This window comes from Lytechinus variegatus, chromosome 15 (genome assembly GCF_018143015.1).
Source record: "Lytechinus variegatus isolate NC3 chromosome 15, Lvar_3.0, whole genome shotgun sequence".
In the NCBI taxonomy this organism is placed as follows: domain Eukaryota; kingdom Metazoa; phylum Echinodermata; class Echinoidea; order Temnopleuroida; family Toxopneustidae; genus Lytechinus; species Lytechinus variegatus.
The window spans coordinates 8,771,392-8,797,035 of record NC_054754.1 but is presented as its reverse complement, the minus strand read 5'-3'; the positions used below and the strand labels follow the sequence as shown (position 1 = coordinate 8,797,035).

The following is a 25,644-nucleotide window of genomic DNA, read 5'->3' as shown; positions in this document are numbered from 1 at the left end:
TAAATGGCCCCCGGGCCCCCTCTCCCCTTCCTTTGATCCGTTCCTGCATGCAATGGAATTTGTCATCTTGGGCAAAAAGATGTAGAAATAATAAAAAGTGCCCTTGTGAAGGCCTATCTGATGATTTTCATGATAGGCCATCATGTTGTTTCTTACCTTAGAATGTCCAGTTTTTGTGGAATCTGTGCCTGGTCAGTCCCCATCGTCGAACCAGGGACATCCCTGGTCTCATGTCCCCGGTTATAAAGACAAAACGTTAATGATCCATCGTAGGGCCTGAGTTCAAGCCAAGTAGAGTTCTGGTATATTACTTTAAAAGTATGCTTTGCGGAGGTCACTACCATTGGATAGTGGACAACATCCGCTAGAAAAAAAATCATGGACAAGGCTTAGCTGTTTATCGCTGGTAGGCTGAAAATATTTAGATTTAGAAGAATAGAATAAAATTCAGAGCAAAATGCTGAAAATTTCATTAGAATCGGATAACAAATAACTAAGTTATGAACTTCAAAGATTTGCATCCCCCCAGTATTCTGGTGAACAGTTCAAAGCATGTCTTCATGAATATACATTGCCGTGGGCTGGTGCCACGTAATTTCCTTTTTCTTATATACGTCATTACACGAAATCATAATTGTTCATTTTTCATAAATATGTAAATGATGTGTCTCAATTATGAAATACGTTGCAGCATTGAGCTAGCTCTATGGTTGCAGCATGGAAAACCTAATGTGCACAATCAGTTTTCAGTCCAATTGTTTAAGTCCTTGGTAGAAAACTTTTGAATTTATAAACCTAATTTTCATATAATTAAATACAAAAGAACAAGACAGAGGAGATAAGGCATCATCAGTCCACCTAATGAATATTCATGAAGACGAGCCTAGATCTGTTTCATCAGAATAATGCAATTCTTTACTGATAACTTATTTTTTTATCTGATTTTGATCAAATTTTCAGCATTTTGCTATTTGAATTTTATTCTTTTTAGTGATACATCAACGTCTCCAGCCCGAAGTATCCCTTTAATCACGACGGCCTATAAACTGCAAATAGCGGACGTCATTTGCAAAATTGAGGGATCGTGGCATTTGGTTTATTCTCCCTTACACCTCGGTCACATTTGCTCCACGGCGGCCGTTTACGCCATTTTTATTCATACCACATTTGTAGCTATTCCAAAATAATGTGACCGAGGTATTAATCGTAATAATGGCAAAATAATGTGAGGTACTAGTAAATAATGCAGTCGGATGATTACAAATGAAATTATTCTGGTTGTGAAAAAAATATGTATATGATTATAAATTAAGTAATGTAATAAACGGATTGCTAATGAGATTGGCCCGCTTTACTCCACCTTCACCCTTTCAATCCATCTCCCATACACCGCTCCCCTTCATCTCTTTCGCTCTTTTTACCTCTTAAACGACACCCCCCCCCTCTTCGTCTTCTATGCGTGTTGCACTTTTTCCTCTCGCCATTTAATCTTCATAAACGTTCTACGGCCTTATCTATGCGCCCTTGTTCAAAGTTCAAAATGATGTCAATCGGAGTTCATCTTCAACTCTAGTTATCTGGATTGCATAGATCTATTAAAAATAGGACCATGCCCAAACTTATTGAACAAGATTTGAGTGCACTAACTTATTGAGCGAGATATTAGATTTACTAAATGATAGCAATGCAAGCTATCATCGAATTCGGTACTTATTTTCTGACAGGAAAATCAAGTGAATAAAAGTGTTATTGCAATTATCGGTTCGTGAATTATCGGTGGAAATTTGAATCCTGATTTGAATGCTGCGGTATTTTTATTCTTCTTCATTTTAAGAACATAAGTTAAATGGTCAATATTTTGACCGGGTATATTAAATTATAACAAGAACAATATTATCTATTCATATCGTGTGACCAGATACAAATTCAACAAAGACAAAATGAAGGGGGTGGGGCAAACCTATAAAGCTCAACACCGAGAGAAAGGGAGGGAGGAAAAGGACACAACATGATAGTAGAGCTCAAAATAGATCTGTTAAAGTGAGAAATATGGGCCTGTTAAAATCAATCAAGAGTTATGTATGTATTAAATTTGTAACATACCCAATATTTATTGAGTCTACCCGGGTCTTTATCACATTCTCCCACATTCTGAGGCTATAAATACCGAGCATGGCACATTCATTCTAAATTTAACTAAAAATACGAGTGCCGAGTCACTGCCGACCAGATGAGATTCACTCAACGTACACACACATGCACATTACACAAGAGTGGGTCGACATGCGTTTTAATAGGAGAGCATCGAAGTTCATACATCGTGACCCGCCTCATGATTTGCCATTCACATAATCATGATCTTCACTACACGGAATTAAATAGTGAGTTTATTGTTACTAATTGTAACGCTCAATCGTAGCGCGGCAATCTTCCCATTTTAAAGAAGCTCCAAAGAGCGTGTGTCATTGCAGAATCTAGGGACGAATCGTGTCCCGCTGATCTGCCATAGCATAGCACATGCAGTACAGTGCATTGCAGCGGCCGGCGCAGCGGGAAGAAGCGGAACGGATTCGTTCTCCTGCACTCCGACGAATTAGGCTCCTCCCCCTTTTCAACTCTGCCAAGGGGGTTGGGCTAAAATCGTCCACCGTTCCGACGCACGATCCTGCACGCGGATTTAAGAGAACGCCATCGATAATAAAACTACGGTCCCTAATCATTTAGGGATAATTTTGATGGGTGTTGTTAGCACTGGCAAGTATATGCCATAATCCGACAGTTTGAAAAGATAACAGCCGGACACCTGTGTTTCTTAGCCAATCAAAAATGAAGGAAAGCTGTCAGATTGTCAGACTACAAGGCCCATATTCTTTAGTACGGTGTAACTTTAACAGACCATGATCTACAGTTGAGGCCAAAAGTTTTCATACACACATGGAATTCAGTGAAATTTGTTTGCTTGCCAAACATCATAAAATGTACTATATAAGTACTACCATGACGACTTTGGTATAAAATGAAGAGTGTATTTATAAGCTCTTTCATGTGATTTCAGGTGGAATTTTCTTTGAAGAAAACAAGTGATATTCGTGCCAAATGTATTCTATTTCTTGCTAATATTCTTTCAATCATTTCATAGAAATATATCTATCATATGATGTCATCACTGAACAAATAAATGTAATCTGAAATGTTTGTGTTGAGAAGAAACTAGCACAAATATGAAATGTTTTTGCCAAGATTTTATTTTCAATTTGTCTAAAATATGAAGATTTTTTTGGGAAAAAATGACACCTAAATATTTTCAGCAACTAATGACAAAGCAATGTGATGAAGAGGCATGACAAACTTATTTGTTTGATATCAAATTTGTCATGACAGCACAAACATTTGATAAGATACAGTATAGGGTTTTATGATGTTTGGCAAGTGTGAAATTTTCTTTGAATTTCCTGGGTGTACATACAGGTATGTTAACTGCTGGCCTCAACTGTAACTATGTGCTAAAATTAGTAGGGGAAGCAAAAATGTCAAAATTTCAAAATTTCTTCACTGGTGAAGACCACTTCATTATTCATCCTTCTCAGACATTCAAGTAAAAACTGAGAGTCAAATGGGCTGATATACTGAAGCTCTACTTTTTATAGGGATCAATAAATCACAATTGGTTATCCATAGTTAAAACCACAACTTTAGACCAGACTTCAAAATAAAAAACAGACCTCAGAATATAGGCCTGTATGATTATGAAATACTCCTCAGGACACAATTTGCCATCTCATAATACCTATAGACATGGCCTCCATCATGTTATCGCTGTTCCCCGACGCATCGGCTGAGAATCTCAGATGCTTCTCGGGCATCTCGCTGATAGACGCCAGGTTACCACCGCTCCGGATCTGAGAGGCGTCGATGGTATTCGTCTTCTTTGCCTTCTGGGGTAGCGAACTGAGAACCTGCACAGGGAAGCCACATGAGGATTACTTTTACAGACTATGAGGCTGTATCACAACGCTGATCTTGTTGGCTTATGTCGGCTTTTGCTCCAAAAAGCATTCAAATTAAAAGGCAGCAGGGAACAAATCATTTGTTATCACTATTTTTTTTACTGCCTAAATCTGTTATGTTGGACAAGCTTGAAGGTTGCAGTGAATAGGGATTTTCTGGGGATCCTTTCCTTCATTTCTGGGGCTCTGATGAGCACTTTGGGGGCATAATCGCCCCTAGCCGCGATATAATTTTTCCCTGAAAGGCAGTAAGGATTCATCACAACAGCTACGATATAATCAAACATAGCAGTGTTGAACTGTGCAGATAAAACTACTGCTCTTTTTGGCATTCACAGGTTTAAAATATCTCTTCATTTGACAGGGAACTTTGGTCTCTTTTTTTCCATTCTATTTCCGTGTTTACATGCTGCATTGGCTAGCGGTTCAGAACCCCGAGCCGATGCAGAATCGGCTTTTTTGTTGCATGTAAACGTGATTAACTTGCATCGGCTCTCAGTTCAGAATCGGCAAGTTTGCACCATCAAAGTAGTAGGTTCAGAAACGCGAGCCGATGCAGAATGGGCTTTTTTACTACGTGTAAACAGAAAGCTGATTCTGCATCGGCAAATGGCGCGCATTTTATTTACTTTACCATTACGACGTACTTCAAAGCGCAAGGATCCAGCGTAGTCTTTATTATGACCTAAATTGTTGGTGTGCGGATCATTTCAGGTTTTTGACTCGCGAGCCGATGCAGCATGTAAACGCAGTGCAAGATAAACCAAAAAGCTGATTCTGCATCGGCTCGCGGTTCTGAACCAAAAGCTGATCACATGTAAACACGGTATATAAGGAAAAGTCTTTCCTCCATCATAACGCTCATTATATAGATCATTACCTTCGGAGGGAACATAAAATCATAGTCTTATTTACTTACCTGTACACTGAATTGAAAGTGAAAGTGCGCATAAAAATGTACAAGTAGTTATTCATTAAGTAGTTCTAGCAACAGGAGCCCATAAATAATAAACTGCTATCCTCTTTAATTATTCAAAAGGGGAAATCCACCCTGACAATATAAAGTTGGTGTTAATAAAAGCATAAAAATATTGGTGGTGAAGGTTTGATAAAAATCCATTAAATAACAGAGTTATGACTTTCAGATTTCACGTGTTTTTGAACGAGCAGTTCCTCCATATATGGTGTGATGTAAATTCAACAGTATGGCATTTTCTCACAATTTTGAAAGTGATTTCGTTAGTGCAAAGGATATACAGTATCATCAGACACACCATCTTATACACCCTTCTATAAGCAAAATATCATTGTTAATCATTTTTTTTCCATTGAAAAAAAATAGAATTCATATATGGTGGAGCTAGCATAATGATGCCACAAATTAAAAACTTACAAAAAAAATCTTAATTCTCTTAATATTCTTTGATAGATTTTAAAAATTCAATCCTTCACCAATAGTTTGATCTGATATTTTTATTTATTGAAACCAAATCATTCTAAAGTAAGCTTCCCCTTTAAAGCTATTCACCTGTAAGTAGTTGCAGCAAACAATTATTTATCAGGGTTAATTGTCACCTTATCATCATAAATCAAGATCTGGTTACTATGCATTAAACTACAAAATATGAAATCTAATCTTGAAAATTATCACACTAAAGATCACCAACACAGAAAAACAAACATGGGACTCCTTATTTATTGCTTGGAAAAAGAATGACATCTGGATAGAATGCTATAGTTATATTGTCCATCTATATCTCAGCAATTGCACTTTTCTACCAGACTCCTATTTTACATATTTTCATTTATAAATACAGATGCTTAAATTGCTTATATTTAATTGGATTACATTTTTAAAAGCTTGTTTTCACGTAGGTCCCATCATATTTCTTTCACTTAAATTAAGCTTTTACCTTAATTTTGACGGATTGCATCATTATACTATGTCATTGTATACTTCTCAGTTGTTTATAATTTAATAATAGTTTTGCATTTATAGTGTTGCTACTTTTTCTGTGCATCAGATGTCAATGAGAAATATTTGAACTTACATGCATTCTCAGATGTACTTGTATGTAATACCACACTTGGTATAAAAATTTTGATTAGGAGGAAGCCTAGCATTGATATAAAAAATAATAATTATATAAAAATTATCAGAACAAACCTTTGTCTCAGACATCATCCCTGGACACTCATTGACCTGATTACTCAGACCAATGACCAATACATCCTCTGGCTGAGTGACCACTACACATTCAGCTTGACCCATGATCTCTAGACTCTCATCATCTTGACCACCACCACCAGACGGACTGACCGTGCTTGTCTTGCCCATCCTCTTGGCGACACTACTCGAAACTGGACAGAAAATAATTTCAACAAATTCAAGATTCTAGTCAATATGAAATAAAATATTCCTTAAATTTTGTTGTCAAATGGCATGTGCATATGTAACTGTTTAATTGTGTAAATGATGCAACATTCCCGAGCACTAGAAAGCCAGTGTATTAGGGCATAGTAAAAAAACTGTACATCAAATTGAATGATTTTAGTATTAAATTTGAACTCTTACTGTATATTTGTTATAAGCATTATGAAATAGGTCCCAGATTCTGGTAATAGTTCTAGATCAAGTCCTGCTGCAAACAACATACATGTAAACCAATAATGATGTGATGATGATGATGACTACGACGACCGATGATGATGATAGTGATAAAGATGACAATTACGATAATTATGATGATGACAATGTTTATATAAACAAATAATAAAATACAGTTAAAGTCAAGTGGTGCTAAATCTTATACATCAACGCATACATGTACATTACTATTCACACTGACGGATGCATTATAAATCTCTTGGCTGCGTGACACTGCTTGTTTTACCACAGCTTATCTCATAAATCCCTTTGTGAATTTGGCTCATTGTCTGCCTGAAGTATCAAACTGAACTGTATGCTAATCATTATGAAACTGATCTAAAGCCAACATGTAAAGAATATATTCTGACACTTGAAAATATGATACCTCCTTACATGTAGCCATGAACATGATGAGGCTTATTCAGACAAGGTGCACTAAAGCTATCATTATATCTTCAATAGCAACATTGGATGTATTGTATGTACAAAACTAATTATGCGAACCAATTATGTTCCTTTACGATTATAAACCCAAATCGTGCAAAACATGCTGTAAAGAGTTGGATCAATAAACTTTAATGGCATCATTCAAAGTGGCACAATAATAATGAAATCATTATGACATCATGTGAAATAAGCCATGACTTCATAATAGAATCATTATGACGATGCAAATATTTTCAGTTGGTTTTACCCGTGAAGGTATAGAAAGAAAACTATGGATCATTTAATAGACCTAGTTATGCATCATTAATGACAATGAGAGCTTTTCAACATCCCCAAAACCTTCAAAACCTATTTATGAACAACATCCTATAAATATCCTCCAAATACTAAGTCACCTTATCATACATTATGTTTGTTTTTATATTGGCATTATGTCAAGATTAAAGGACCTGGATGAACATTTTCACTCAATTTTTCTTTTGACTTGCAAAAACTTGCAAAGGTGAATTTCAGTTCCGATATCATGAATTCGGAAAAGCCATCCTAAATTTAGCCAGACATGGCCTGAAGCCAAGCAATGCATGTAGATGTTTTGTAATCAATTCTATACAGAAATACATTTATTACCAAGAGCCTTAAAGTTCTATATTTCAAGTAGAGGGAGGTTATACATGTAACTGTCATTTTTGAAACCCTGTATGTTTTTTGCATGGATTTTAAAAAAATAATGAAAATCTGAACTAGTTTAGATCTCATGCATTTCAGTTTTCATATCAGATTCAGAATATTCACTACTTGCATATTTACATACAATAACATTAAATTTAATTTGAACTACATGTAACAATTTCAGTGCAGGATTTCTCAATTTTTTACTTGAATTTATTAGCTACTAATGTTACAATATCGCCCCCATTGATGATGGCAGCCATATTTGTTCAAAATTTCAAAATGGCAGCAATATAAATGGGACAATACCAAATGATAAATTCTGGCATAACTAGCATTTGATAAAACTCTGTGCTTCGGGTATATTATTCTACAACCCCTTTCATACTCACCTATCGAAGCAAGATTCCCCTTGAAGCTTCCGCTCAGGTTAGGGGACGTAGATCCAGGGGGAATACCCGGCTTTATGGGAGAGGTGATCTGGCTACCTTGAGGAGCAGTGGTGGTAGGGGTGGACCTCTGCCCCCCTGAAGGAGCATGAGGGGTGGTGGCTGGCAGGCTGGCAAGGTGACCTTCAAGCTCTTTGAAGAGTGTTTGGTCTGGGTTGGCTGACAGCACGTTTCTTACATAGGAAATCTATAAGTAGAGGTAGGAAAGAGGTTATAGTTGGTACAGTAAGGAAAAACTATCAGTATTTTTAGAATCTTGTTTCATTTTCATTTCAATGCATTCTCATTTCATTTCATCTCAAATTTTAATTCAGTTCCATTTCATTTACTCTCATTTGATTCTATTTTACACTCTCATTCCATTTTTCCCCATTTCATCCTCATTTTGCTATTAAACATACATGTACTCCTTTTAAAAGGAAAACAAAATCAGAAAATAAAGGGTAGGCCTAAACAAGGATTCAGTTCAAGAATTATTGGTCCCACACATGTATATTCTGATAATGCATTGCCATTATTTCATTTCATTTCAATTTCTATTTCTATTTTATACTCTCAATTCTCACTATATTTCATTAAATTTAAATTCATTTCAATTAGTTTCATTTCACTTAATTTTTCTGGAACCGCATCAATTGAGATTTACTCCACATTTTTTAAAAAGACTGAGCAAGTCTTTTATGAAGCAAATTTCTAATACAAAACTTTATAGTTGAGTGCTTTCCTCTCATGACCAAAGAGCACTTTTCTATTATGACCAAAAATGCTATTCAAATTCGGTATTAAAAAGCAAAATTATTCCCTGCTTAATACAAAACATTACCTTGTCTTCATCAAACAAGAGGTTTTACAGCAAGCATGACAAATCTTTACTGTGGATTTAATGCTTTCATTATTGATGTCATGTTATGTTTACAAATCAAATTTATTTCCAAACACCATACCATTTCTCTTACAGGATTAATGTTTACATCTTGCTAAAGCCAAAAATCAATTTCCCATTTGATGAAATAAGTTGAAATATGTCAATTCATTAACTTTTGCACCAAATACATATTAATACGGACATATTCCTGATTGTTGGCTGCCACACCCTAGCTAATATCAATGAGATGTAAAAATAAGACAGGTTTTATTAGAGCCACATTATAAATATTACAATTTGAAAAGGGCAAGGACTGAGAGCTGTTTTCTATTACACCGCTCAATAGGTACCCAACCCCCTTTCCCTCTCCCTAAACTCTGAATAGAGGAGCAGCTGAGAGCCATTTTGAGGTTTCCTTCCTGGCTGTGTCAAGAAAAGTTGTTTCGTTTTCAAGGTGAATGTCGAAAAATCCCCTATCTGAGGTTTATGTCATCAGACTTACAGCGTCATGTAGAGCAAGAATGGCTGGCCTAGATGAGAAGAAAAGGTCAGGAGAGGGAGAGGAAGAGAGAGGGAGTGAGAAGGGGATAGAGAGGAGAATGAGTGAGTGCAAGTAGCCTTTTGTCTTGAGAAGGCCTCACAGACTAGGCTATGTTTATTGCCTGGTAGTTGCTGAGACGAGACTAGTGGCAGTCGAAGAGAGTTGGCGAGACACGAGCGAACGTACCATCAAGCGACTTCAGTCAGGAGGGTTTTTGAATGCTAGCTTTCACTGCTTGATATGCGTTATTTAAGAGCATGCCAATGCGCCAATCTGCACTGTCGATGCTGATAACGTCATGGTACCGGTACGCTCGCATCTGTGGTACGGGGATCATTGACGCGAACGATACATTCGCTGATTGGCCATCACCTCTCATAGCGATTTCAATTGCGAGTCGGAAACAAAAAAAGTCAGGTTCATAAAAGCTCTGTGGCTGAGCTTGCATTCACCAAGCCTTTTGCAAAGTTTTTTTTTTCGGTTCCATGATATTTGCTCTTTCTCCAATGGGAAAATCTGCACATTAAGCCATAAGCCAAACATACAAGACCGAAGCAAATGTCGCTGGAGTAAATTTGTCACCCTTTTTTTTTCAGCACTAGGCATATGATGTAAATATAAACATCATCATGAAAGCCTTGTCTAAAGGCTACAGAGGGGAGAGTGGGAGGAAGAACGGGAGGGAGAGGGGAGGGGGCAGGGGAGGGAGAGACTTACATGGAGAGGGAAAGAGGGGGAGGAGCAGATGGGGGGGATAAGGACAAAGGAAGAACAGAAGAGAAAAGAATGGGAAGAGTGATGAATGAGCCAAATAAATCTCACAAATCTACACCTTTATCATCAGAACTTTCAAATACACTGAACTCAAGAAGTGCACACCAGAAAGTGCACAGACACCCTTGGCCCTTTAAAGAGAGAAGTCGATGACATCTTGGCGTTCAAAGCAGCTTCAAGAGCTGCAGTTTTATACTTGGACCAGGAAGTGACTTTCATTGTTTTGCCAAGACATGGGGTACAAAGGTAGAAGATCTAGGAAAGGAAACAAGGCATCTGAAAGGATTACATTTCATCATCAGAGATTTACACCGATACACATGCCCTCAGCCAATCAAATACAAGGATTTCAGTAACTTATAACAGTTATCTGTGGAATCATGGACCCATGGTGAAAGTCACCATCATGAAGCATCTAATCAGTGATTTTTCATGTTAGCAAATATGCTCTCAGCCAATCAGATACAAGGATTTCTGTATTTTTTTTAGATAAGTTGTCTGTGAAAGTCACCATCATGAAGCATCTAATCGGTGATTTTTCATGTTAGCAAATATGCACTCAGCCAATCAGATACAAGGATTTCTGTATTTTTTTTTACTAACAGTTGTCCGTGAAAGTCACCATCATGAAGCATCTAATCAGTGATTTTTCATTTACAGCAAATATGCACTCAGCCAATCAGATACAAGGATTTCAGTAATACACTTATGGTAGTTGTTAGTGAAAATCATCTAGAAAATGTTCACATATGCCATCTGCCTTCCTCTCCCCCCCCCCCAAGCTCAGTCCAGACAATTTAAGAGGCAAGTGGATCAAAAATTGTTATTTTTTTGTTGGACTGGATAAATATATCAGCAGTATTTATTTACAGGTCCCTTGGAAAGGACCTTAAGCCATTGGTCCATGCTTTTAATACGCAATCAGGAAAAAAAAGAATCCCATCATTTGCCAGGTCACAGGGCAAGTTCACCTCACAAAAGATTACTTAAATAAAACGAGACAAATCAAACAAGTATAAAAGCTGAAAATTTAACTGAAATCCAAAGTAAAAATAAGTTTTCACATGTATGCACTATATGTAGAGACGATGATGCCATGTGTCTATCACTTTTTATTTTCTTGTTTGAATTGTAGATTTGATTGGAGACTTGTCATCAAGCATGTTAAAAAAGAAATCAAACCTTTTTTTACCTTATCATGAGGAAAATTGAAATATGTTATACATTTCATATAAAATGAAAATTGAAATACAAAAGAAATAGAGAGTGGTGATGTCATCTGTTCCCTCATGATTCGCAAATTAAGCAAAAATTTATTTTTTGAAGAAATTTTCAGCTGTACATGTACGCTTCTTTGATTTTTTTAAAGATTCAAATAACCTTTTTTTTATTGGGGTGGACTTCCCCTTTAAATCTAATGAAGAAATACAAGTGGGTACTTCAATGAAAACTCATATCTGATTTCAAGGGAAGTGACTATGTCCATTGTCTTCACTAGTGCATGATGTAAAGGTGGAAGAACGAAGAGGAAACCCTACATCCGAAAGATCTCACTCATTCTGAACTCAAACCAGGCCATAAAAGTTATACATTCATACATACATGTATGCATGGGGTATTCAGACCAGGGAATAATTATAGTGAGATTCCCCTGTTCAGACAGCCCCAAAACTCCAAAACGCATTTAACAAACTTTGAAAATGTGAAGTATAAGAACGGCCCACAATTCCCTGATCAATTATACACTGTAATTTATTCAAGTATTAAAAATCAAGAAAAACAGTATAATTTTGGTGCATTTCAAATGAGGATTTTGGTCAGTTTAATTCATTTTGGGTACTTTTGTATTGAATTCAGGGATATACATTACACACAAGATAGGGTCATGTACAGGTTTATATGCATATTTACATGTAGATAGCCCATGTTCTATTTGGCCAACCGATAGGCTGGGTTGTTTGTTACTGATATTACTCAATTATTGTTTAACATGTTTTAGACATGATCTGAATATCTGATTGTTAATTTTGGAAGCCAGGCCAGTTTACTTTATACATATGTGCCGTCATAAAGTCTGGAAAAGAGAACATTAAAAAGATTTAATGTTCACCCACTTCTCAGTGCTCATGTATGATGTCAAAATATTGTACATGTACTATAAAATCTGGGATTTTTGTCCAAAATGTGTAATATTCTACAACAAAAAAATATTTATACACAGCCTAGTGGATGTAGTGTCTCAGTACAGGATTGGCTCTAGGTAACCTGGGGCCCGTTGCAGAAAGAGTTGCGTTTAAACGCAAGCCAAAAAATCTATTGCAAGTCCCAAATGTGCGCTGTTGATTGGTTGAAAATCAAGTTGCGATTGATTGCAACTCTTTCTGCAACGGGCCCCAGGGACCCCATCTTCCACAACTACGGAAGGCCAGCGAGGTCACCAAATTGCATATTTATTGTTATTAAAAAAAAAAATCTCGATATGATGTACATTCATCATTTTTTTGAAGATCCAGCTTGATTCTCCTTGTTTACCGTGTAAAAAAAAGAAAAAAATTGTGGTATGGATGGATTTCCATACAGTTGTGATTGATTGGATCAATTGTAATCTTTGTGAAATGGGGCCCAGGATGTCAACAGGGTGATACATGTATGTGTACATGTAGGCTTTACATGTAATAGTAGTTTGCAAAACTTATGAAGGGTTTGGTCAAATATGACAGGAAGAGGAAGGAAACTGTCACCGTTATACAGCAGGTGACCAATTACAATGTATTATGGACAATCCTCGTTTGAATGCAAGAATGACGTTAAATGCACTACCAGGGCATTACTGCAGTGCAGATCTATACAGCCTGTCTCTGGAACCACTCTTTGCTAGTCCTAAGACATTAAAGGAAACCAAAACCCAAGAAGAGAAGCAATCTTATTGGAAAGAGTAAAATGAGAGGAAAAATAAAAAAAAATTCATCAAAATCAGTTATGAAATAAGCAAGTTATGGACGATTAAAAGTCTTGTTATACTTACGATGTGGATCCTCAAATTGGCAAACGTGCTTCAAAATGGCTGATTTTGTGGACAACTCTCCATTTGTTTTGTACACATATTTTCAGATTTTCCCCTTTATTTTACATATTTCACATTATCTCCTCCTGACCTTGTTATATATGGTGTGGATTATATTTTCCCATGACATATGTTGTGCTCAGAAGGAGGCAACATGCAATTTGAAAGATAATGAGGAAAATCTGAAAATTTGTGTACAAAACAAATGGAAGAGTTGTCCACAAAATCAGCCATTTTAAAGCACGTTTGCCAATTTGAGGATGCCCATAGAAAGTACAACAAGAGTTTTCAAACTCCCATAACTTGCTTATTTCATAACCGATTTTGATGAAACTTTTTTAAAATTGTTCCTCTCATTTTACTCTTTCCAATAAGTTTACTTCCTTTCTTGGGTTTCGGTTTCCTTTAAACATACCATGACATGCATGAGCCAGCCTACATGTAAACTCGACTTTGCAATTTTACATCTAGCCGTGTGGAAGAGCTGTGGTGTAGTGGTTCTGACTCTCGCCTTGTAAACAGAGGGTCGTTTGTTCGAATCCCACCGCTGTCTAGCGTCCTTTGGCAAGCCGTTAATCCACACTTTGCCACTTTCGACCCAGGTGCTAAATGGGTACCCGGTAGGATGGAAAGACATTGTATGTTTGATTTTGCCAGTGCCATAATGAGGCTGCGATGAATGCAAGGAATGCTCCCTAGGGAGTGGAAATTGTGCACTTTTCTTGCGGGATTGAAATGAATCCAATGACCGGGGTAATAATATGCTGTAACGCACTTTGAGCCATTTTGGGAAAAGCGCCTTATAAAAATTGGCTATTATTACATGTATACTATGTACATAAAACCATTTGAGTGTCACATTATTTTTGTGACACGCAGGGGAAACATTTTGCAATCGGAGAGACAATTCAGCAATAATGATCTCATTGATACCTCAGTTACATTTGCTCTCATTTTGTTTTAACATAAAAAACAGCCGTTTTAACATCGAACACAGCTGTTTTAACATCAAATGCAGCTGTTTTAACATTAAAAACAGCCGTTTTAACATTGAAAACAGCCGTTTTAACAAAAACGGCTGTCTTCAGCTCACCATCCAGCTGCTGTAGACTGTAGAACAATAATGAAAGAGTTTTAAAAAAAACTATGCAATATACCAATAATGATCTTAGAAATTGTATAAAATGGGTACTGTGCCAATAATCAATTGGACTTTACGTGTATGAATAAAAAAGAACGAAACTGATTATTAAAATCCCCGCTTTGGGGCAAAACAATATCTTTCGGGAGAAAGATGATCTTGAAGTGCAATCAAGCCAATTGTAATAGCAAACGGGAAAGTACCGGTACATCTAAATGTATCATTCAACCTCTAAAGAAAGACCCAAAGCATCTCAAAACTCATTGAATGACAGTATTTATAGCAAAATTACAAAAGAGATGAAAGTAAAGAAGAAAAAAAATAGAACACAGTGAGTGGTTGTAAGTGATTGAAACTCTCCAATGCTAAATAGGAGCCAGAGGTTTCATAACCATCCACGTCTTGTACTCATGTCCATCTCTATGGCTATGTAAATGTACTCAATCATTAACAAGAAGAGTATCCCTGTGATATCTCAGAACAAATGAAGGTCTGAACTAGAGCGACTGAAATTTGACTACTTGATTTGGGGTTTAATATTGAAATTAAACATGTCCATTCAGAGGCTTTTTGACATGCACTCATTGGAGTAAAGATCTACAGAATGCTCGAACAAAATACACATATACACATATTTGTTTTAAAAAAATCGCAACAACAACATTCAGATATGATATCGCAAACTTACATACATTGTAAGGCTTATTCAGAAATTGCCCTATGTAACTAAAGTAATATAGCAATATATTTCTCAAACATAGTCAATAGTCTGCAGACACAGACCCTTGGCTTCTCAATTTGCATAGTGCACAATGCAGAGTCTGAAGGAGTGAGACTAGATACACTAAGTACTGTGGCTGGCTTTGACAGAGACAGAGAGTTTGGAGTCTAGTCTTCATTCTAGACATGATGTTGGTTAAAGTGTCAAATTTGAGTCTGAACATGCAGACTACAAAGTCTACGGGATGTATATGTACAAGGCAAAAAACAAATAGGCAAGTGACTTGCAGCATACAGTAGTCCATTTTATTAATATAAACCACCTCTGTGAATTTGGTGACACAACATTTGCTCCTGCAACAGTTGATCCAGGCTTTATATTGTTTAGGGGTAAGGTTGCAATAGGATTTTGATTTATGTAGGTTTAGGCTTACAGTAGGGTATATTGCTAAACCCAGGGCTGAAGGTGGTCACTCCGGTATAAGTGTGGAATTTATAGCGGAGCAATTGTCGGCAGAGCAAATGTCATGGAACCTTCTACATGTATATGCGGGGGGGGGGGGGGTGAACAGTGGGTGTACTCACCAGGCTATGTAACTCTGTCTCTGTAATGAAGGTAGAACTTCTTGTCATTCCTCTGAGCTGACTGGTGGTTGGCGGTATGTCAGAAGAGCTCAGGTTATCAATCAATGCATCCAAGTAGCTTGACATGCAGCCCTTCAAATAAAACAGATTACGGAATATGTATGCTAATACAAGCTGATACAAATCCATGGCATTAAAGTAACTGTGTCTTACCCCAAATCTTTAGACAAGGCAAAAGTGATTTTGTGATTTGCGAGGGCACGCAACAGAATTATATCAAAACTTCATTGTGAAATGACTGGGATGGAATAACACTTGTCATAAGAGCTTTGCACGTAAAATTTTATGCTGAACTGAAAATGACCTTTGACCTTACAATGTGACCTCCCACTGCAGCAAAACATGCAAGTCGCCTAAGTACATCTACCATCCAAGTTTTGCTGAAAAGTGACTTACGGTTGCGGAATTAGGTGTCATAAGAGTCTTGCATGTAAACTTTAACGTTGACCTGAAAATGACCTTTGACCTTACCATGTGACCTCCGACTGAAGCCTAACATGCAGGTCCCCCAAGTCCATCTACCATCCAAGTTGGTTGAAAAGCGACTTACGGTTGTGGAGTTATGTGTCATTAGATTTGAGTCTTGCCTTCACCTCTGGTGGGCAAGACAAAATGATTTACGATTTTATATGTACAATTGCAGGATGTTTTTATGGGCATACATGTAATTCTTTAAAAGTTTTCAATATTCAGTTCAAAAGCAATTTTTTCACTTGTGAGACTCTCTTTCTCGCAACTGTTTAGACCCCCCCCCTCCATACGCCATGTTCTGGTTCCTAAAATATTTGATTCATAAATCTACTTTAAATAAACGTACTACAGATAAGCATAAGCCCCCCCCCCTAAAAAAAAGAGAGAAGAGTTGAGTTGTAAAATTAATGAAATTTGTAAAAAAAAATAGGGTCAGTTGGTAATTTTACATACACGCATTAACAAAAAACAACCAGAGGTATTGGAAGTGATCTCGAGCATATTTGAAGTTGTCAGCAGCCATATTTCATATATTTGCTTTTTGGAGACTTCGGGGTTTTAAAGTGAAATATTTAATTTCAACATGTTTTTGTTGTGGTCTTGTGGAATACAAAAATAGGATCAGTCAACCCCATTTCATAGGGTCAGAAAGTTGAGTATTACACTAAATATTTGGCGGTTTTTGCCTACATGTACATGTTATCGAATAGCAAGATTAGACAAATGAAAAATATACATTTATTAAGGCAAAATATCCATAAAAACAAGTACATGTACATATCAAATTCAAGATCTGTTTGCCTGTTATTATCCCCTTTAAACATGAATTTGAAGAAAACACTCTTCCCAGACCGATGGCGTAGGATGATGATCTCATTGCCTAGCAACAGAGCATCTGGCAAAATTGCTGTGTTTACTAAAGTGGTTCTAGGGTAATTTAAGAGCTGACTGGAAAATGAAGTTTTTTTTCATAAACATGGAGTGTATGTTCTGAAGCAACATGAACATGTACCTAATTCTTTGCATTGCACAAATACAAGTTGTACAAAGTCAATATTTGATTGGTGTCATAAAGTTGTCTTCTGTGTTCATGTAGAAGTGAAGTTGAAGTTGAAACTTTATTACCCCAAAATAAAACAGACAATGTTTTTTATGTATATTCAACCCTTCATAAACTTTACATTATATGTATGATAACTATTAAAAACCTGTTCTGAAGTTAAATAACATAAAGTTCATCTCAGTTTACAATAACATTCTTTGAATATCCATGTAAAATGTGCTTTAAAATATTACATGTTTGCAAAGCAAGAAAAAAAATTGAGAGAAATGTGAAATGCCACACAATCAAGAAGTACATCTACAGGGAGCATACGCATCAATGAAAGTTTCTCATTCTATTCCATTTTAAACCCTGAGGCATCAGGCTATCATTGCCACATGTACATGGTGATTAATTTTGAACTTGCCATTTTTTTTATAAAACCTGTAGTAGATGTGCACATGATTCCCTAAACATTTTAAGTGGAACTGAATTAAGCAATATAATTCTTTGAAAAATTTAAAATAAATAAAAATTCTTTGAAGGTTTGACTAAAATCTAAATTTCGAATGAATACATAGCTTAATTTCCAATCAACGGCCATCGATAATGGTGTGTAAAATGTGTATAAAAGGGTGTAAAAATTACCATGGGAAAAATTTCATGGCTTTATCAAAATAACACAGAAGCAAATATTATCTATAGCAAGGGGGATGCCTATTCTATATATTAGACTCTAAATTGATATCAACTTGGTAAAATTATCTTTCATCACAATTACAATTTTAAAATTGAATTTGAACAGCAGGACGCTGTTGCATAAGGTACTCAAATGGTAGCTTTGCCTCCAAAGGTACATCCCATTGTAACAATGCTCAAAAGCCAAAATCAAAATCAAGGATTCCATTTTGGGGGGCAAAGTTACCATAATAGTTACTTTCATAAAATGGGGCCCAGGACTCACCTTTGGAAACCTTGAGTAGATATCTGGTACCCTAGAGGAGGATTCCTTGCTGGTCGTTGATGTCTGGAGAGCCAGACCCTGCAGGATCTGAGCAACCTGCATCAAGTTGAACCGAGCAGTCTCGCTCACCAGGATGTCCGATGTGATGCCGTAGGGTTCAGGATCAATGATCGCGGGTCCAACGAAACACGTCAACAGCAGATCAGCACACATGATGCGGATATCGGCTGACTCCACTTGACCTGCATCCACTAGAATCTTATGGAGCTGGCTGATAATCCAGTCAAGACTAGGAGGGAAACAGTAGATGTTACTGTGAAGTCCAACAATGAATTTGTTACACAGACCCACAAGTTGGTCCATTATGCCGTTCATGTGTTTCTGGACACTTTGTTCATACGCGGGGGTTCCTGGGATTCCAAATCGCTGTTTCCTCTCCTCTGGGGAGAAGTGGTCCATCGCCTTTTGGACGTCCGTTTCTAAGCAAACTTCGTCATTCATTAGTACAGCCATGACAGGTTCATGTAACGCAGCTGTTAAGTACAATTTCCCACTAAACAGAGCCTCTGTGAACACTTTAAAAGCTATCGAGAAAGCGCAGCGCCCTCTCCTCAGTAATCGACGGGGATCATCACTCTCTGCAAGCTGGTGCTTCATGAGCGATTGAATGAAAATTAAGAAGTGCTGCTCATCGTCATCCACAACACAATTGCCATAGATGCCAGAGATAACAGAGTGTACCAACCCTGGTGCCCTATCAGTGTTTGTCTTCTCTCCTTGAGCCAGGATCTGGGCCATGACTGATGGGTTTTCTCTCAGATAGTTAAGGACATCCCCATACAATGCATCCTGGAACCCGAGCTGCTTGTAGCCATCGACAAAACCAACCCGCTCCAGGGCGTTGGCGCGATAGCAGCATGCAGCTGGAGGGGAGTTGGAGCTGGCCCTGACGAGGCTGTTGAGGGTCTGACGCTGTTGTTGGGTGATCCATGCTACACGGTGGAGCTTGTCCGAGGTCTGGGTTACCTCCTCGTGGAGTCCCTGGAGCAGGTTCTTCTCAGACTGGATGTACAATCTCTCCTCCTTGAGCCGCTGGGCCAGTGACAGCAGCTCAAGAGTGCTGTTCATTGTTACTGCCATCTTTACTCAAGTCATCGGATACGGTTTTTGTTGACAACTATCAAGGTCAATCAAGATTTTAAAGTACAAAGTTTGTACAAATACCTTTCATTCATTGCCATTTGCTTACATCATATATCAATTTTCCTTGGCTTTGCACACGAAGTTTGTACTGTAATTAAGTAAACCCTCAAACCTAGCATGCAGTCTCGTACAGTACATGTAGTAGCACAGTTCCTCCTCGATGTTCATGCAGGGGTAACATAAAGACAGTTTCTATTAGATTTGCTACCATATGGAAGTCATGTGACTAGCATGCGTGTATTATCAGGTGACGTCATCTCTTGCTGAAGCCAGAACAGCCGACACTTAAAAGACGCTCTGTAACAGGAGACAAAAAGGAATAAATCTTCATTAGTTCTGTAAAAAGGACAGGAAGGGATAGGGTTTTTAATTTTTACCCACAACCACCTGAAATAGCACCAAACAAAGTCCTAAACTCCAGGCAACTCAAGGTCGAGTCCATCCTACAGAAGTTTAGTTGAATATCTTGAATAACTAAAACAGTTTAACACCGAAAGTTTCATCTAAATTGGATATTATCGAGGCGTCATAGTAGTTGTTCCGACTCCCATCGATTCTCTTTATGAAAGGGTCATGGGTTCAAATACATGTACTACTCCAGGCATTAATTTCCACCAATCAGCAAGAAATTCATCCATATTGTGCTAATCTCGACCTAAGTGAGGTACATGTACATTGGGATCTGGCAGGAATTTATTCCTTGAAAACATTGAGCGCATAAAAGCAGTTCTCCTAAAGCCAGGGTAATCATGCTCCATTCATTGTAGAATGCTTTTTAGAGACTTCTGGGGCCCGTAACACAAAGCTTAGCAATGATCGTAGAACATTTTACTAAGATTGATTCCATTGACTACAATGTACAATCAATTGTAAAAATCAAGCATTCAATCAATCGCTAACCTTTGTGTTACGGGACCCTGATAAACTATTAAGTACACTGTGCTAAATGATGTATAAGCAAGTATAATTATCAATATTATCATTATGCTGCATGTGTTCTGACGTACAAAATTTGGAATGATTCTGCACCAACATACTTGAAACCTTTATCTATCAAAGATGACCCATTGTTTATAATACTAAACATTCTGCCCAAAATCGTCTACAAATACCATACCTTTATAAATCTGAATACAAAAAAAGTAATTCTCATTCACTGCAAATGCTATATTCAATAAATTACTATTGTCTGCACAATGCTATAAGTCCCTATAAAATAACTTAAAAAAACTTTGCATAAACTTTACAACCTGGCCCAGTTGGGGGGGGGTTATACCGCGTGCAGCCGCACTTAATTATGGTTTACATGTATGTTTATGCTTTTTAATATGTTTTAAGATTTTGATCTATGTTATGTTATTTCATCATACATGTATTCATTTACCGTTCTGCTATTTATTTTACCATGTTTATGTTCTTTTATTCATGGAGGGCTTCATTGTAAAGCAGTTATTTAAATGAACCGAACTACCTTCCACTGTTTTTATCGATCATTATAAAACATGAATAGATCAATAAATAAATGCTTGAGACACTTCTGATATCAATACAGAGGTGTTAAGCACTACATAAGTATAATTAATAAAAACTAGAAATTTAATTCGTTATGAGGACAAATTTAGGTGATCTGTCTCTGATTCTCATGATCACGAATATAATCACCATGTTTATTGAGATCAATATGATCATCATTTACTGAAATCACCTAACAAGAAAGTTTAAGTTTTCCAAGTGATATTCCCTTCACAGAGGGAATGCAAAAGTGGAAGCGATGATGAGGTGTGCTGGTGTGGGACAGTCACACTCACCATATCTTGTTTTTAAACATCACATGAAAAATTTCAATTTTCTCTTAAAAGGTATAAAACAAAATATCATTCCTCATATTTGCAAAAAAATGAATCAATAATGATGTAGTGAAGAGCAAATTTTATCATAAAATCCCTTATAATTGATATATTAAATTAATATAATACTGGTTACAAAAGAAATACCACATGTATGAGACCATAGGGTCCCTCACATGCACTTGTGAAAAATAAGTGAAATTTAACAATGCCATACCGGTACTTCAATTAAGTACATCTGATTTTGATGAATTTTTAGTGTTGTGTATGATTTTTTTTCCTCTGGTCAATTAACTGCAGGTTTTTTTTATCTTATTTTAATTATTTTTTTTCATTCTTATTTTTTCATTTTATATTATCATTATTATTATTATTATTATTTTTTTTTTTTTTTGGGGGGGGGGGGTGACTTACCCTACTACCGTAAGCAAATCCTTCCAAAATAATAGTTAATGAAATATACTTTAATCAAGTTCTGATAAGAATAAAAAATCATAATAGCTGTGTAATCAACACACTATTTGAGGTCAACAAAATCAATTACAGGACTCTCAATCTATGTACATCGCATGTATTATACACAAAGTTGAAGTGCATGCACATATTTCATATACAGAGCACAAAGTAGGTAAAATGCTATTCGCCCAGTAGCAATATAGGATTTATTTTCCCTTGTCTTCATGACAAATTACCAAGTCAGGGGCATCTAAGAATTCAGACGACTATTGAGTCTGTTTACAAGCTGGGGTTTTACACAACTAAGTATCAGTATTAATACAGTCACAATTCGCCTGCTGCTAGGCCGTTTTGAACATACAGGAACCAAGATAGTATTCCAACCTTTTACATTTCACCACACATCTGAAAATCAATTCAATTACGCAAGCCCCATGGACAAATAACACAGCTGTCACATGATAGAACAATAGGAAGCATTTCTGAATAAATCCCTTAACCCACAGAATATTATATTTATAAACCTGAGATAATATCTAGGAAATCACACGTGAGGTAATCATATGCAATGTTCACATGTGAGTTTGTGAAATTTGATTTTATTTCAGTTTTTGGTTTTGATAATTAAGACTCAATGGCCCGTATTCTGAACTCAGATTTAATTTAAACTCTGGTTTGAAGTTGTGGTTTAACTATGGATAGCCAATAGTGGCATAAACCTCTTACAGTAGAAATTCAACATATCAGCTCATTTTCCTCTCATAGCATTCTTAAGCATTTCAGAGACAAATAAGACAGCTTTTTTCACCATTCACGAGTTGGGAAAGATCACAGTAAACATAAGAAACATGCAATGTAAACAAAATTTTGACATTTTTGGCTTTCCATAATTTTAGCAGAGAGTTAGACCATGGTCTAACTTCAACCTGACTTTAGAATATGGTCCATAGGCTCATATTCTGAACTTGGATTTAATTCAAACTCTGGTCTAAAGTTGAGGATAGCCAAACATGACACAAGTCTCTAAGGCCGTGTTTATGCTTCCACTTTTCAGGCCAGAATCAGCGTTTCCAAATGTGGTTAGTCCAAAACACGGTTGCGTCCATGCTTACTTTCATTTAAATGCTGTTTCAAAACGCCGATCGTAAACTCACAAAAAGGTGCGTTTGTAAACGTCGTTTGACCAGAATCAGGCTTTCTGGGGAAGTATAAACAGAACCACGATCGTAAACGTGTTTAAATGACGTCATTTGGTACATGCTTCCGGTGAGATGAAAATCTGCGGGCTGCTCCATGCTTATCTCCACGTAATAACAACAATTGGAAACAACTTTCGAAAAAAGGCGCGCCCAATTTGACCTCGCTTTACGATGCAAAGCCAGCTGGAGATCATGATTTGCTCTGAAAAGTTAAGCATGAACAGCACTCCCAGAACCACGTTTACGATCGGCATTTTGAATCGACGTTTGAAAATCGCTTATTCTGTCCTCGCAATGGAAGCATAAACACACCCTAAGACTGCTGTTTGAAATCATCTGCTTTATATTTTGCACTGAAATCAGGCACAACTGTTTAAGGCATGGAGAAATAATGCAATTAACAAAAGAAGTATGCAAAGTAAACAAAATCTTGACATTTTTTTGTTCTTATAATGTTAGCACTGAGTTATACCACATAAACTTAAACTCGACTTCAGAATACGGGTCAATGGGTTAAAACCTATCAGTTGCAGGTGTCCCGTATATGTGACCCGAAGTTAGAAAGTATGATTCATTTACATGATTTTGTATTAAAAAAAAAGTAATACCCAACCTTTGCCATGTGTACATGTATTTTAACTTTGAAGGTTTGCATAATCTCGGCATATGGACTCGCCGATTCTTTACGAGGATGGCAAATAGCCACAAATAGAAGATTTGAGATCTGACAACTGACCTTGTTAAACTTGCATGAATTCCCATGTGAACATTGCTACATGTACAAAATATACTACAATTACACTCTATCCCACAGCCACCATCAAGGACAGGATGTCAATCCGGATTCTCATTCAAAGGATTATAGCTTTGAATTCTCAATAGGAACACAGACGTGGTATTCCCTCCGACAGCAAAGATCACGAGTCCGTTTCATGAAAGGATTTGTCAGAAGCCTTATCAGACAAATCCAGTTTTATCCGACAGTTACCATAGTAACAGTGCCTCTCAGCCAATCATAATCAAGGGAAGTTGTCAGATCTGGCAACTTGTCGGATGAAAATGTTGATGAAACGCTCCCCAGGGGTCCGTTTCATAAAACGTGTTATAACATATTTGCAATAAACGTTAAAAGCTACTGAAATCCTTCTATCTGATAGGCTGATGGTACGTTTGCTATAGAAATGTACATTTTTTTTACTATAACGGAACCCAGAAGCAGTCATTATTAAACTACAAATATGAATAGGGCCAATAAGTTTTAAAAAATCAAGCACAAATCCCAAACACACATCTTTGATTATATAATTGAAAATCGAGTTCTGTTTGATTTTTGGAGATGCTTGATTGCATCTCTTTCCGCAGTTGGCCCTTGTTGTCATTATTATGTTGTGCACTATTTGGTACCTCAGCCTCCTGAATGAAAATCCGCTATCTTGTTGAATTAATCATTTTTTGGGGGGGGTTGTACCCTGACTTCAAAAAAAGTGTGGAATCAGTTTTTTTAAATGTGCTTCATCTTTGTTATTTATTCATGCTATTTATTGCACTAAAAATGCTATTAATGTGCTACTGTTGTCAAGTATGGCAACTACATTTACAAGCACATGCACAATAGGTATGATTGTGCAGATTTGTTTTTTACATTAGCACCAATGGTGTCCACAAATGGGGTTAGCGTAAGACGGAGCTCCGCAACGAGGAACCCTGGTGTACAACGGTAACAGCAAACAAAGCATTACATTTTTTGTTATTACATTTTTCTTGTTATTTTCTGTACATTACCTTTAATTTACCATTACCTTTGCCAAAATGAAACTAGTCAGCCCACATGAACATGGTTAGTACTTTACAATCACATTCGATCTATGATTTTGGATCAAGATTTTCTTGAGTAAATGCACTAGCTGGTTCCTGTGCGACTTCCCTTGATTGAGTCAACATTTCCACCTCAATTCTCTGTCTGTCTGTCTCTCGCCTGTTCTCATCTACTCTGCTGAAATAGTTTCCCTTAAAACACTTTGCAAAACCAGTCTTAATAGATTGCTTTAGAGCTAGTGTTGCTTCGCCTAGCATTTTAATCACCATGTCCCGAACTGGTGAATGGTTTCTAGCACTACCTCAATGTGGTCTTGATGTTATGGGAATGACCTCAGTGGGTTCATTACGTTTTGTTCAAAATTAGTAAAAGTCTGTAAAAATTAAAATATTGTTTTAATTCAAACAATAAATAACGAATTGTGAGTGGTGTTCGATGTCATAAGACTCTCTCATTTGCAGGTCACTGAGTTGTGCATAACTGTTTTGTGAAAAATTCAAAAACTTTAAAATGTCATAACTTTCTTGTTTCATATCCGATTCGAATAAAATGTTAGCGTTAAGCTTGTTTGATTCTTCCTTATTGATCATTCAAATCAACATTTTCCTCGGTTGGACTTCACCTTTGATGATAAGCTTTCATTATAGAGTACAAGCTTTATGAAATATGAAAAC

The 25,644-nt window shown here is 36.8% G+C and overlaps 1 protein-coding gene across 1 annotated transcript in view; it reads right to left on the bottom strand.

Annotated features, from left to right (window-relative positions):
- LOC121428792 (GTPase-activating protein and VPS9 domain-containing protein 1-like) overlaps nucleotides 1-25,644 on the bottom strand; it is a 62,638-nt gene that overhangs the window by 29,013 nt on the left and 7,981 nt on the right. The window contains exons 2-6 of the mRNA XM_041625628.1: nucleotides 18,450-19,949; nucleotides 15,913-16,044; nucleotides 8,166-8,409; nucleotides 6,175-6,368; nucleotides 3,788-3,956 (exon numbers count right to left, since the gene is read on the bottom strand). Of these exons, the coding sequence (XP_041481562.1) occupies nucleotides 3,788-3,956; nucleotides 6,175-6,368; nucleotides 8,166-8,409; nucleotides 15,913-16,044; nucleotides 18,450-19,589 (1,879 nt within the window). The 5' untranslated portion in view covers nucleotides 19,590-19,949. The remainder of the gene's footprint in view (nucleotides 1-3,787; nucleotides 3,957-6,174; nucleotides 6,369-8,165; nucleotides 8,410-15,912; nucleotides 16,045-18,449; nucleotides 19,950-25,644) is intronic.